Genomic DNA, 14,084 nt, shown 5'->3' on the forward strand with positions numbered 1-14,084 from the left:
CAGCACGTCTACAAAAATTTCCTGAAATGTTTTCTTTGTTTAGTGCTCACGAAGAGGCAATAGTTGTGGCACGACAAGTTCTATCTGCTTCCACTTAAATCATCTGACAGTTTCTGGCTGCTATGTTGGAGCAACCTCCCTCCTCACCTGACTTGGTTCTGTGTGATTTTTTTTTTTCTCTGTCCCAAAGCTGAAGGAGTTCATCAAGAAGACCCGATTTGAAGACGTGAACAGCATCGAGTTGGCCATGACGACAAAACTACGGAGGATTCCTGAAGAATCCTTCCAATGAGTGGCTGAAGGCGTGGCAAAGAAGTCAGGTAAAGTGCGACTTAACATGTGCATGTTGGATCTCATTATGATTTGCAAGTGTACCTAATAATGTGCCAAGTAAATTGATGTGCACATATTAAATGTAGGGCTATGGTCAAAAAAAAAAAAAGTTCTTCTTTCTTCTTCCTGTGTTTTCTGGCCATCTGGATGTCCTGTGGCACAATTCTGCCTCTCACAGGTCAGTCGTGGTACTACACCAGACTATTGGTGATCTGGAGTACAACATACACTATAAGAGCAGTGATCAGTCATTCTTTTCCTCATCATATGTGGGGTCTCTTAAATTTTTAAAAATAAAATTGACAGGCAATCTTGGCAGGCATGAGTTAATCATCATCTAAAGACTGCCATCTCAGGGATATCCCATAGGCCAAACAATTACTTTGCCAATTATGGAGTCTCAAGCTGTTTTGGGGTTCCTTTCCGCTCGTGACTTCCTGTAAGTTCCAACACACAGCACCGCTCTTCACCACAGTAGTTGCCTGGAGACTGGAGGTCACCGAGGCCAAGGCTAAAGCAGTGGTGGGTGCCTGTAAAATGCCCCTGGCTTCAAAAGTGCACTGCTGAGTTGACACTCATTTACACTAACCATTTGCATGAGTGAATTCACTGGGGGGGGGGAAATGGCCGATTACATTTTTTTTTTTGTTTCACCGTCACGGCACGCTGCAAATGAGATATTTAAAAAGAAGGAACAGTGAGCTACTCTGCTTGAGTAAAGGGACATGATGTCTTTATTCGTGCAGGGTGTGCGATCAGAACACAATAGCGATGTTGGCTAATTTAGCATAACCTGCCACCGCAAGTTAGAACACATTGTAATATCCACACGAGTCAATGAAAGTGCACTTTCAATCACTTCTTTGAACAAACGTTAACAATCTCATTGCCACCCACATCACTCGCAAGGCAAAGCCCCACCTTTTAAAGCCACACACATTCAAAGTCACTTTTCAACGACTTCCTACAATAATTTCCTGTCATTTTTTTTCATATTTTTCAGGAAAAACAACAAAAAAAATGAACCCTTTGCATCATGAGGGAGACGATTTAGGCCAAAAAAAAATTATTTTTTTGAAAAAAAAAAAAAAATGACTTTGCCGATTCTTTTAAGGGGGTGACGATATATGGATGGTGACCCCCAAGTGGACAACAATAATGCCTGCACATCACATGCACATTTTGTTGTTTAGTAGTCCAAAAGCCATTTTAATCCAATTATTCAATTAATTTATGAAATAAATGGTAGAATAATCAATTCTTAGTCAGTCAATAGCTGCAACCCAAGAATATAAAAACACAACTAGTTGACATTACTGCAAATTAAATATTTTTCCCTCTCCATTAATGTTTGTTAAGCATCCTCAAAGGTTGAATAGGTTTACCTCATTTGAATTTAATTACACTGTAGTTCCCGTATTTTGCGCTTCCAGGACAGTTATATTGTTACTTATAATGACACCTGTTACATACAATATCTAACGTTTTTTCATTCAGCAAAACAATTCATTGTTTTCCAAATTGTCAAAAATAATTCAGTATTGTGCTTCAGCCATGACTCACCATCGAGTGCCCACGTGTTGTTTTTAAACTGCAGGTTAAATTGTGCTGACACCAAATTCAATATTTTGTTCACATTATATTATTGTCATTAAACACTTGAATGGTTTGTTTTAAAATACTCATCTGACATGGAGTCATCTGACAGTAGGTGAGTGACATCAGATGTGTGTTTTGCAATGAAGGGTGGCGTGTGTATGCGTGCGCATGTGTGTGTATGTGTGCACTCGGTCCTGAATGTCCACTAATCTCTGCAGCAGAATGGAGACCTGAAAGAGAGAGAGAAAAAAAAAACAGCTCTTTTAAAAATCACTCTGTCGAGGAATTTTTGACGTCAATTTTCCTCCATCAGCAATTTTATTTGATATCTGCTTGATTTTTCAATTTTAAATAATGCTCTTCACTTCTGCATTCCTATTTTTGTTCAGTTTGCGGGTCTCTCATACGGCGGATTGGGAGTACGCAGAGGCAAAACTTCAATATGTGGATGATGAGATTGACTACAAGGATCCCTGCAAAGCTGGTAATAGCATTTGTTCTCCTCTTTGAGTCTGTGTATTTTTTTTGTAGTTGTATCTTTCTGTTCAAGACATTGCGTACTTTAAGACCCACTCTATGGCATTTTAAACTAATAATAATCAAACCTTTTCCCTCGTTGTGGAGGCATTATATCTACTTTACCTCCATTAGGTACACCTGCACAATCTAATTAGAATTTGTGTAAAAACTTTATCACACATTGTGCATTTATAAAGATAAGTTTTGATTGACATTGTAAGTGTACATGGGTATTTATTTGAAACTATGTTTAAAATCATGGTTGTAGTTATATAGAGATTCACTGCATCATAATGGGTGCTATTTCTAATATTGTACCACTCGCATGTAGATAACCAACATACCTAAAATGTAATATAATATACTTTGTTGACAATAATAAATTTATATTTTCTCTGAACATAGCACTAACATTGAGTCATAGATCTGACGTGTAATAATAGCCACATTATTCCACAAAAACTCACTTCTGATGACCACGATTCTATCACTATCAATGAACTGAAAACAAGTTAACAAGCCACACAACTAAACTTAAGTGCAATTTCTGGAGAAATTGCGTGGGAATGCTGAAAGCTGAACACTAATGGCTGAATGCTAAGATTTGAATGCATGTGGAATGCTTATGAAGTAAATTGAGAGATATATGATGACCTCTTGATTACTGGACATTAAAATACACTTTACCAACTGTGCCACCGAGCAGTGTCAGACACCTGCTAATAATGATAAGTTATATGTACAGAAGTGGGCGTGGAAACTGGAATGTCATACTTAGAAAAAGTTCAATGTCTGCCCCATTGAAAATGAATTGGGAAATGAATGAATACTTTTAAGTAATGTGGAATCAGACGATATATATCGCGGGAGGCGCGAATTTTCGAAGCTAGTTGAAATTTGAACAGTGTAAAATACGCTGCAAAAAAGTGTGGAGAATAAAAATGACAATAACATATGTGGGAATGCTGAAGCATTCCCACAATTAATGAGTCAATTACGAAGTCCCAAGTTGTTTTGGTGTTCCTTTCCACTCGTGACTTCCTGTAAAATCCAAAACACACCAACACTCTTCTCTACAGTAGTTGCCAGGAGACCGGAGGTCGCCGAGGCCAGGCTGGAGCAGCCTGTAAAATTTCAAGGCATGGGGCGCACACTGCAGAATAAAAAAATAATCATTTACACTTCACATTTGCATGAGTGAATTCACTTTCAAAAACGGTCCATTACATGTTTTCGTTGTGATTTTCCACCTTTCCTGAGGCTATTACCGTGCGCTGCAAATGGACTGTTGGTATTACTAAAGCAACATGACGTCTTTATTCTTTCAGGATGTGTGGTCACATTAGTGGAAATAAATGTTAAGCACGCTTACACTCGCTGAACTTTTGTGTTAGGGACAAGTGCATAATTTGATATCTGGCATAAGAAATTCTGCCTTTAGAAAAATCATAATGCACAGTTTGATTAACATACAGAAAATATTTGTTTTCAAGATTGAATGAATACATATTTTAACAGGCAGTTTTCAAAATCCACCCCACATGCTATAATCTAAAAAAATAAAAAAAATAAATCTATTACAGTTATGCTCAAAAGTTTATACATACTTTGGTATAATTTGTAAGATGTGTACAATAATGAAAATCTGATTAGCAGACCAAACCCATTTCTATTTTTTTGCATTAATGTACATTAGGGCTCAGTTACGTACGTCACACAGACAAATCCTGAAAACAGGTGAGTGTGACGGTACCTGACCCCTTAGGAAGTGTGATGTCATTTTCAGTTGACAGCAAGTGGAAAAATGGCCGCCCCGTGAGATGGATAAATATGGGGGGATTTTTCTGCTTAATTCATATTCTATAAGTACAATATTAATCAGAATGCTGGGTTTCAACTAGTGGGAACTAGAATGTATTATTGTAGTAAAAATATTTGACTTTAGCTCCCTTATATATATATATATATATATATATATATATATATATATATATATATATATATATGTGTGTATATATATATATATATATATATATATATATATATATATATATATATATATATATATATATAACAATTTGTATTTGAAATACAGCACGTAATCATTGAGCAGTGTTTCTAATATTGCTTCTATCAGAAGAAATGTGCCAAATGAAGTTTCTGTTGCTGTATATGGGTGTAATATAAATCTAAAATCTGTCCCCTATAGCTGCCTTTTTGGGAGACATTGCCTTGGATGAAGAAGAACTCCTCATGTTCAAAGACGCCCTCAAAACAGAAAATGCTCGATTAAATCAGACAGCATCAGGTATCATCATATTTAGCGATACCACAATACTGTATGTCAGTTGAATATAACAATGTCAGTAAGTTGTAAACAGTGAAACTATTGTGAGTACTCAAATAGAAGTAATTGCACTTGGTCTGAGCATCCCTAATACTATTTAATTTTAGACGGTGATTTTATATCCGGTTGTGTACAAATTCACTTGATGATCCCTTTCACATTCTCTGCAGTAAACCTCACTTCCAATGAAATCAGGAGTAAGAGAGCAGCAGTCAGGCAGAGCAGCAGAAAGAGGAGGAGCAGGAGGAGGAGGGCGGCCACCTCCAGATCGGAGCGGATTTGGCCCGACGGCATCATACCGTATTTGATCAGCGGTAATTTCACTGGTACGTTCTGGCTGAAGATGAGCGCCACATCTTGAAGCAGTCAAACTCTGATTCAGAGTTTCTTTGCAGGTAGTCAGCGGGCCATTTTCCGTCAGGCCATGCGTCACTGGGAGAGGCACACTTGTGTAACGTTCACAGAGAGGACGACTGAAGAGAGCTACATTGTTTTCACGTACAGATCTTGCGGGTGAACTGGGTGACCTCTTGCTAATCGAAGTGTCAAGTTCTTGCTGTTTGAAGGTGCAGACCGGGGCCCCTGATCAGTGTCGCCCCCTGCAGGTGTTGTTCTTACGTGGGACGGAGGGGCGGCGGTCCCCAGGCCATCTCCATCGGGAAAAACTGTGACAAGTTTGGCATCGTGGTTCACGAACTTGGCCATGTGATTGGTTTCTGGCATGAACACACGAGGCCAGACCGCGACGAGCATGTGAGCATCAACAGAGACAACATTCAGCAAGGTGCGTGGTGAAGGTTCGAGTGCAATAAAATGGTCCTTCTTTGCTTTGTCAAGTTGTCAACTGACTTTCTGCACATCAACAGGACAGGAGTACAACTTCCTGAAAATGGAACCGGGCGAGGTGGACTCACTTGGTGAGGTGTACGACTTTGGGAGCGTCATGCATTACGCCAAGAATACGTTCTCCAGGTTTGCGCAAAATTCTGCTGGATATTACGTTAAAACAATACGTAGCTTTCCATGTACCACTTCAACGCAGAAAATTAAATTTTTTACCACTACTGCCCCCTGTTGACGAAAAATGAAACTGCACACACCCATCCGCAGACACAGAGCGGGAAATTTGAACCAGTCTGAAAATGATAAGCCAGAGGCTTGCAGGAGTACCCATTGTGAACAGCTAAGGTGTTAATCTACTAATTAGAAGATGCTGCAGTCTATTGTAAATATATCTTTGGCCAAATTGTTACAAAGAGCAACTTTAAAAGACAAGGGCATATTTTATTATTATTTAGATGGGTGAGTCCCAATACCAGATATCGGTATCGGCCGATGACCAACAATATTTCAAGGTACTGTGTTGACATAGGGCGTCAGGTCGGACTGGTTAGCATGTCCACTTCCCAGTACTGAGGATGCAGGTTCGAGTCCAGTCTTCGGCCTTCCTGGGTGGAGTTTGCATGATCTCCCCATGCCCACGTGGGTCTTCTCCGGTACTCCGGTCTCCTCCCACATTCCAAACACATGTTTGGCAGCTTAATTAAACGCTCTGAATTGGTAGGTGTGATTGTGACCGAGGAAAGTTGTTTGTCTCCATGTGCCCTGTGATTGGCTGGCGACCAGTTCAGGGTGTGCCCCGCCTACTGCCCAAAGCCAGCTGGGATAGGCTCCAGCTCCCTTGTGAGGAGTAAGCGGTCAAGAAAATGGATGGATGTATTGGTATACCAGTAATGACTGCCCTCTTGTGGCCATTTTACAATCAGTACCTAGAAATTAGAAGAACAGAATATTTACATGGGCGGCGGCACGGTAGTCGAGTGGTTAGCACATCCGCTTCCCAGTTCTGAGGTCTCCGGTTCGAGTCCAGGCTCAGACCTTCCTGGGTGGAGTTTGCATGTTCTCCCCGTGCCCGCGTGGGTCTTCTCCGGGTACTCCGGTCTCCTCCCACATTCCAAAGACATGCATGGCAGGTTAATTGGGCGCTCCGAATTGTCCCTAGGTGTGCGTGTGAGTGTGGATGGTTGTTCGTCTCTGTGTGCCCTGCGATTGGTTGGCAACCAGTCCAGGATGTCCCCCGCCTACTGCCCAGAGCCAGCTGAGATAGGCGCCAGCAGCCCCCCCGCGACCCTTGTGAGGAATAAGCGGTCAAGAAAATGGATGGATGGAGAATATTTACATTTCGTGCAACTTTAAGGAAAACTGATATATTGGGATATAGAGGTCTCTCTTTAAAATTATCTATCATTGATGTTTTTGGGGGGCGGGAAATATTATGTATCAAAAGTATAGTAGTCGACTTGTGACTGTTGGGATCGTATGTCGTGGGGTCTCCTTATTATTGTAATCCCTTCATAGTGCAAATGTCACACAAAAAATGACAATTTTCAGACTAATATGTGCAATATGAATTCATTTCATGTATAACAGAACGTATGGTGTTCCACAGGGTTAAATTCTGGGGTCTCTGCTGTTTCCATTCTATCTGCTGCCCTTGAGTTCCATTTTAAACAGCTAGCTGTTTAGTAACAGTAAAGGAAACACCTCCTTAATTAAACTGCATGGAGATGGGGAATCCGATAACACAACCCTTTCTGAATTCAAGGTGAAGAAAACCAGATTTGATGAAAAGGCTACTCTCCCTATTCATTTTGTTCAACAGTACTTACAAACTGTCTTGAATCTGAAAAAATAAAATAAAATCACATTTTATTTTTTAATAAAGAAGGTTTTGGTCATTGCGAATAGGAAACTTCCATACCTCCAACAAGGTTAAAAACCACTAATCTGACGTAATCCAATCTATGTGCAGTATTTATCCTTTTCATGCCTGTCCGGTACGAGTTTTGTTTTCCCTTTTTTCTTCCCCGTCGTTTTATTGTTGCGAGTCATGTAGGAAAGCCAGGCTAAATAAAAGCACCACATTGCAGGCTTTGTTGAATAATTTGAGCTGGAGTGGCCGTTTTTACCTCTGGCATTCAGGGGCGCGCTCCACTGAACTGGCTGGCAAAGGCCAAAAGCCTCCATTCAGAACCCTGTGTGCGCACATGCCTGCCATTCATGGGCATATCACCATGGAAACCACACGAGTGAGCCCCGATCCCACCGAGAGATTATCAATAACTCAACAAGGAATTATTGATCAGTATTTTTGGTGTGATTGTTATAATTAGTCACTTTGCTTTTTGTTTTGTTTTTGCTTTTGACACAGAAGTGTGTTCTTGGACACAATCTTGCCCCGTTATGATGTTAATGGAGTGCAACCCTCTATTGGACAGAGACTCAAGCTTAGCAAAGGGGACATTGCGCAAGCACGAAAACTCTACAAATGCGCAAGTGAGATGCATGTTGTACTTTTTGGAAGTAATCAAATTTTTAACATTCGTGCAACTAAATTAATGATTTCGACAGGATGCGGGGAGACTTTGCAAGACAGTACTGGCAACTTCTCCTCCCCTGATTTCCCTAATGGCTACTCTACATATGTTCATTGTGTGTGGCGGATATCTGTCACACCTGGAGAAAAGGTCGCCAGCCAAAAATGTTTACTCCACATTGGTAGCGCTACGCTTCCGCAATAGTAGCATGTCCTCTTCTTCTCTTTTAGATTGTTCTCAATTTCACTTCCATGGATGTCTTCAAGGGTCACTTATGCTGGTATGACTACGTGGAGGTTCGAGACGGATTCTGGAAAAAAGCTCCTCTGAAAGGTTTCTAATTGTGAAGAAGTAAACTTGTGATTCCTGACTCACTTTGAGATGGTAATGTCATACTGTATGCTCTGTCAGGTCGTTTCTGTGGAGACGCGGTCCCAGATGCCATCATCTCAAGTGACAGTCGACTTTGGATTGAATTCAGGAGCAGCAGTAGCTGGGTGGGGAAAGGCTTCTCGGCCATCTATGAAGGTGCGGAGCACATGATGCGGCCACACTCGTTATCTTCTGAGGTTGAAATGTTACGTGTCACTCTTGTGCGCAGCTGTCTGTGGCGGGGAGGTAACACGGGACAGCGGCCAGATTCAGTCCCCTAATTATCCCGACGACTACCACTCCAACAAAATGTGTGTGTGGAAAGTCACAGTGGCAGAAGGTTATGAAGTGGGTCTCTCCTTCCAGTCGTTTGAGGTAAAATCCAAAGATACACTTTTTTTTTTTTTGTAAAAGTGAGACTACCATTCTATTTCTTTTTGCAGCAGATTGAAAGTAGGTTTGACATCAAAATATTAACATACAACCCCTGCACTGTAATGTACCTTTTCAAACGTTGATTTTGACGACAGCTTGAGAGTCACGACAGCTGTTCCTACGACTATGTGGAAGTGAGGGACGGAGGCTCGGCACACAGCCCGCTGCTCGGCCGCTTCTGCGGCTACGACAAACCAGACGACATCAAAAGCAGCACAAACCAACTCTGGCTCAAGTTTGCCTCTGACGTCTCGGTCAACAAGGCCGGGTTCTCTGCCATGTTCTTTAAAGGTCTTTGTCGCACATGCCAATCATTGCTGCTTCTTTATTTATTTTTTTCTTACAAAACAAACTACAGTATTCCCTGCTGGTGACTTTTCAGAGATGGATGAGTGTTCCAAACCCGATAATGGTGGCTGTGAGCAGCACTGTCTGAACACTCTGGGCAGCTACAGATGTGCATGTGATCCTGGATATGAACTGGCCACAGACAGGTCAAGCTGTGAGAGTGAGCACTCGACTCCTAATAATTTCAGGATGATAGCGAATGTGCAAATAACAAAAGCGAGCACAAAAAGACCATACAAGTTTGTAGCGTTATTTAGACGGCAATGTTATGTTCCTGAAAAGAATGGAAGTATTTCTTAGGTTGATATATCTGACAAAATGAAATAATATAACGATAATAGATGAGCATGCGCGCATTGCTTTTAGACCTATGTAGTCCTTTGCTTGGCGTGGCACTGGCTGCAGATTGCCGTGGCTCAACGTGGGGGTGGACCTTTTGACTGCACATAATAGGATTCACAACCTATTGATAATTCAGATATGACGTCACTTTCTTTTTTCACTCTTTTTTTTTTTAAATTCTTTTTGTGTTAAACTATTTCTACTATTATACTATTTTTATTTATATGTTTTATTTATTTTAGCGGCTTTAATGAGACATATAGTTTTTAACATTTTAACCAACATCAACATCTGCTGGGGACATATGGTACTGCACCCATCCCTCGTAGAGGATTTTTTTTTTTTTTTTTTTTTTTTTTGGTGGCACTCTTCAAAATGAACGTCGGCGCTGTGGACGTGCTTCTGCGGCTCTACGACCATCTGTTACCCAGGAATGTCCATTTCTAACACTTCTGTCGAAGTTTAGTTAGCTTCGCCGGTCCGCCCCAACTGACTATGAGGGTTGAGCGTTTGTTTTCGATGCTCCGTAAAGTGGTTTAAAAAAAAAATTAAAAAAAATAAAAAAAAATAAAAAAAAACGTCATAAGGCATCATTACATTCGCGATTTTTTTAAACGTTCAAACCAAACATAAAAAGATAACTGCTTAGAATCCGTGTGGGCCGAGTCAAGCGTTTAGGTCCACGCCACGTTGAGCCACGTATAAAATTACGCTTTATTTTTATTATGCTATTTTTTTAATGAAATAACAAAATGTAGCAAACATTTTGGTATAAAACACAAATCCAAACGAACCATCAAAGTGCGGTTTACAAGGCAACGGATTCGGCCAGGGCTCCTTGATTTGAAAGCTGCAAACAAGCCATCAAGCATCAGCGTTGGTGGTATAGTGGTTAGCATAGCTGCCTTCCAAGCAGTTGACCCGGGTTCGATTCCCGGCCAACGCAGATTGTTTTTAAATTTCTCATTTCATAACAATATTCAGCAGCACGTGACCAGATTTGCCTTGAAATTCAGGAAGTCTTTAATTTTTGTAGCACCAACGGGTTAGAAACATGCGCTATATTCACCACAAGGGGGAACTATTTCCTTTTAAATCTGAGCTGTGGTCTTTCTAAACCACTTTGTGCAATGATCATTTTAATCTAGTTTGTTTAAATCTTATTACTATCTCGTAATGTGCAATCTTCTATATCAGATAAACTCTAGAATCTCAATATTAAACCTGCACTCTAATCTATACTGCATCATAATGAGAGCGGTTTCTAATAATTGGTTTCCATATTTAGCTAACAATATTGTGTGTCTCTACACCACTAAAGTACATCCACAATATTACATTTCTCATATATGATGAGCCTACAGATAGTGAGTGTAAAATTTGCTAAATGAATTCCTGTCTTTATGTGCAACGTGTAACGTATGTAAAATTAATGTAGTTCGGTTGTACGTTATTTTAGGTTTTACAAGTGAAAGCATGAAATGTTTGTCAGTAGACATAAATCTAAAAGTACAATTTCCTTCCTTCCATCAGCAGCAGCCTGTGGTGGCTTTATCACGAAAATGAACGGCTCCCTCAGCACCCCCGGGTGGCCTAAGGAATACCCGCCTAACAAAAATTGCGTGTGGCAGCTGGTGGCACCCATCCAGTACCGCATCACTCTAGTTTTTGACATGTTTGAGACGGAAGGCAACGATGTAAGTATAAAATAGATTAATGGCTTGACAATGTTCACTGTAAGTGTTGAACTTGAAACCATAACAAGTTAAAGTTGCTGCCATCAGGTGTGTAAATATGATTACGTGGAGGTGCGCAGTGGTGCGAGCGCAGACTCAAAGCTTCATGGGAAGTTCTGCGGAGCGGAGAAACCGGAAGCCATCACCTCACTGCACAACAACATGAGGGTTGAGTTCAAGTCTGACAACACTGTTTCCAAGAGAGGATTCAAGGCTCACTTTTTCTCTGGTAGATTGACTCGCTTGATCGATAAATTATTCTAAGATGTGCTATAGATTGATATTTTCTTAAAAAAAAAAAAAAATACTGCACATATTTGTACTGTAAACTTTGACCTCTGTTTATTTTAAGTGGCCATACAATGTGTTTAAAATGTGTTCCCGTGTTTGCAGATATGGACGAGTGCTCGCAAGAAAATGGCGGTTGCCAGCATGAATGTGTGAACACCTTGGGAAGCTACAGGTGTCAGTGTCGCAGCGGCTACATGCTGCATGACAACAAACATGACTGCAAGGAAGGTGCATGTGTGTGTCTGCTCTCCACTGGGGTGTTCTTTTAACCACAATTGCAAAAAAAAAAAAAAGAACACAGTTCAAGAACAAGATTTTCAAAAATATAATCTAGAAAATACTTTGAAAGGCTTTACTCATAGGTTTGGGATAAGAGCAGAGTTTTTTTTTTATTTACACTTTATTGGTATGTTTGAATCTTCATACATATTATTCACTCTAAGTTTTTCCAATACAATCATAGTATGTCCCCTTTAACTTATTTGTTCCCAAAAATGTATAAATCTGTTCTATTTTAAATATTACGACGCTCCCAAAGACATATTTAAAAGTTTTTTCATGTTTTTTTGTTTTGTTTTGTTTTTTTGTTTGTTTTAATGCTAGAGCATACAGAATGCTTAGATGCAGCCTCTGAACTGAAGAGAATGATTGAAGCAGTGGTAGTTATTCCAAAAACGGCCAGCAGGTGACAGCGGAGTATAAGAGATCAACCAGGATCATGTTGCAAAAGGCTCTTTTCTACATTGTTTTTAAACAAATTTGGGAATAATGATGAAATGTAGCTATATTCTAATGCTAATTGCTGCAAAATGGAAAATGATAGAAATATACTTTTTTTCCTGATGAAAGAAGAGATTCTAATCTTTCTTTTGGTAGGTTGGTAGGTATTACAGCAATAGAACACAATATTCTGTGGGCCATGCAAAATCAGTCACAATCCAGTAAAACAAGCCGTGAGCGAAGGGGGTTGCTTGCTTCAGTCAAAATGGCTGGGAGTGAATGAGTTAAAATAAAATGGCATGGCCTTAACATTTTCCATTGTAAAATCATCAGTGATTTTGAGCGTGTGAAGAAACTTCCTTTGGACATCTGGTAAACGTAAATGCAGCTAAGTATAGGAGAAGAGGAAATAATGCGGCCGCCAAATGACGAAGTCTACATTGTGTTGTGAAATGTTGTCTGTCTTTTTCCAGCGGGCTGTGACCTTGTAGTGAACGGCGCATCAGGCACAATCAGCAGCCCCAACTGGCCTGATAAGTACCCCAGCAAGAAGGCTTGCACCTGGATTCTGTCCACCACTCCTGGCCATCGAATCAAACTTGTAAGGAAGAAGTGTTCCATGAAGTAATTAATGGTATTTTCTCAGCACACTGGGCTTTTTTCGCTGTCCTCACAAAAACCTCAGGCCTTCAACGAGATCGACATGGAGGCCCATCTGGAGTGTGCTTACGACCGTTTGGAAATCTTTGATGGGACCAATGTTCATGCCCCGAGACTGGCTCTCATCTGTGGTACAAAGAAACCTTCTCCCGTCATCTCCAGTGACAACACGATGTTCTTACGTTTCTTCTCGGACAACTCAGTGCAGAAGAGAGGCTTTCAGGCCTCATATGCTGCAGGTGATAGAATGCTGTCAAATGTTTTCGGTTTTCCTCTGAAAAGAAGCATTCAGTCGTTTTTTTTTTTTTTCTTTTCTTCAAGGCTCCTCTTTTTCACCATCTAATTTTGTGGTCCTTCCAGAATGCGGAGGAAGCCTACGTGCTGAGGTCAAGACGAAAGATTTGTACTCTCATGCCCAGTTTGGGGACAACAACTATCCTGGAGGCTCCGACTGTTTGTGGGTCATCTCTGCTGAGAAGGGTTACGGGGTGGAGCTTCTCTTTCAAGTGTTTGAAGTCGAGGAGGAGCCCGACTGCGAATACGATTATGTCGAGCTCTATGACGGAGCTGACATCAAGTCCCCGAGACTGGGACGGTTCTGCGGATCAGGGGTAAACTAAATACTAGCTTTAATCTTCTAAACAAGTTAGACACACACACCCACACACACACATATATATGTATGTATATATATATATATATACACACATACATACATATATACATATATGTAGTCGTCAGAACCCCACACACTGCGCGACAGTCACACAAACAATCACGGCTCCTCTTGTGAATGTCACATGACCAAGCCCAGAAAACAGATGAGCCGCGATTGGTCGTTACCAGAGCTGTGATGTCATTTTCAGTTGACAGCAAGTGCAAAAATGGCCGCCCCCTGAGATGGATACAAATTAGTGGATTTCGATGCATTCCACCAACACTGTATTAACCACAATCCCATGTTTAGACAAATGTCTGTAGAATAATTGAACTCACCCTGCCACC

General features: G+C 40.7%; 1 protein-coding gene and 1 non-coding gene across 4 annotated transcripts in view; both read left to right on the forward strand.

Annotated features, from left to right (window-relative positions):
* LOC144002007 (bone morphogenetic protein 1-like) overlaps positions 1–14,084 on the forward strand; it is a 32,419-nt gene that overhangs the window by 16,999 nt on the left and 1,336 nt on the right. Inside the window, exons 5-24 of one of the 3 annotated variants that reach the window (XM_077496786.1) lie at positions 191–320; positions 2,322–2,416; positions 4,661–4,759; positions 4,969–5,124; positions 5,194–5,311; positions 5,404–5,582; positions 5,665–5,770; positions 8,010–8,134; positions 8,210–8,325; positions 8,406–8,508; positions 8,587–8,703; positions 8,777–8,922; positions 9,078–9,273; positions 9,365–9,490; positions 11,206–11,369; positions 11,457–11,637; positions 11,802–11,927; positions 12,893–13,020; positions 13,105–13,318; positions 13,440–13,690. In XM_077496786.1, the coding sequence (XP_077352912.1) occupies positions 4,705–4,759; positions 4,969–5,124; positions 5,194–5,311; positions 5,404–5,582; positions 5,665–5,770; positions 8,010–8,134; positions 8,210–8,325; positions 8,406–8,508; positions 8,587–8,703; positions 8,777–8,922; positions 9,078–9,273; positions 9,365–9,490; positions 11,206–11,369; positions 11,457–11,637; positions 11,802–11,927; positions 12,893–13,020; positions 13,105–13,318; positions 13,440–13,690 (2,607 nt within the window). In that variant the 5' untranslated portion in view covers positions 191–320; positions 2,322–2,416; positions 4,661–4,704. The remainder of the gene's footprint in view (positions 1–190; positions 321–2,321; positions 2,417–4,660; positions 4,760–4,968; positions 5,125–5,193; positions 5,312–5,403; positions 5,583–5,664; positions 5,771–8,009; positions 8,135–8,209; positions 8,326–8,405; positions 8,509–8,586; positions 8,704–8,776; positions 8,923–9,077; positions 9,274–9,364; positions 9,491–11,205; positions 11,370–11,456; positions 11,638–11,801; positions 11,928–12,892; positions 13,021–13,104; positions 13,319–13,439; positions 13,691–14,084) is intronic. The other 2 variants (XM_077496787.1, XM_077496788.1) reach the window with 2 other exon arrangements.
* Positions 10,547–10,618, forward strand: trnag-ucc (transfer RNA glycine (anticodon UCC)). The gene has a single exon. It is a non-coding gene; the product is annotated as a tRNA-Gly (tRNA).

Source organism: Festucalex cinctus, chromosome 15 (genome assembly GCF_051991245.1).
Source record: "Festucalex cinctus isolate MCC-2025b chromosome 15, RoL_Fcin_1.0, whole genome shotgun sequence".
NCBI classification, from domain to species: domain Eukaryota; kingdom Metazoa; phylum Chordata; class Actinopteri; order Syngnathiformes; family Syngnathidae; genus Festucalex; species Festucalex cinctus.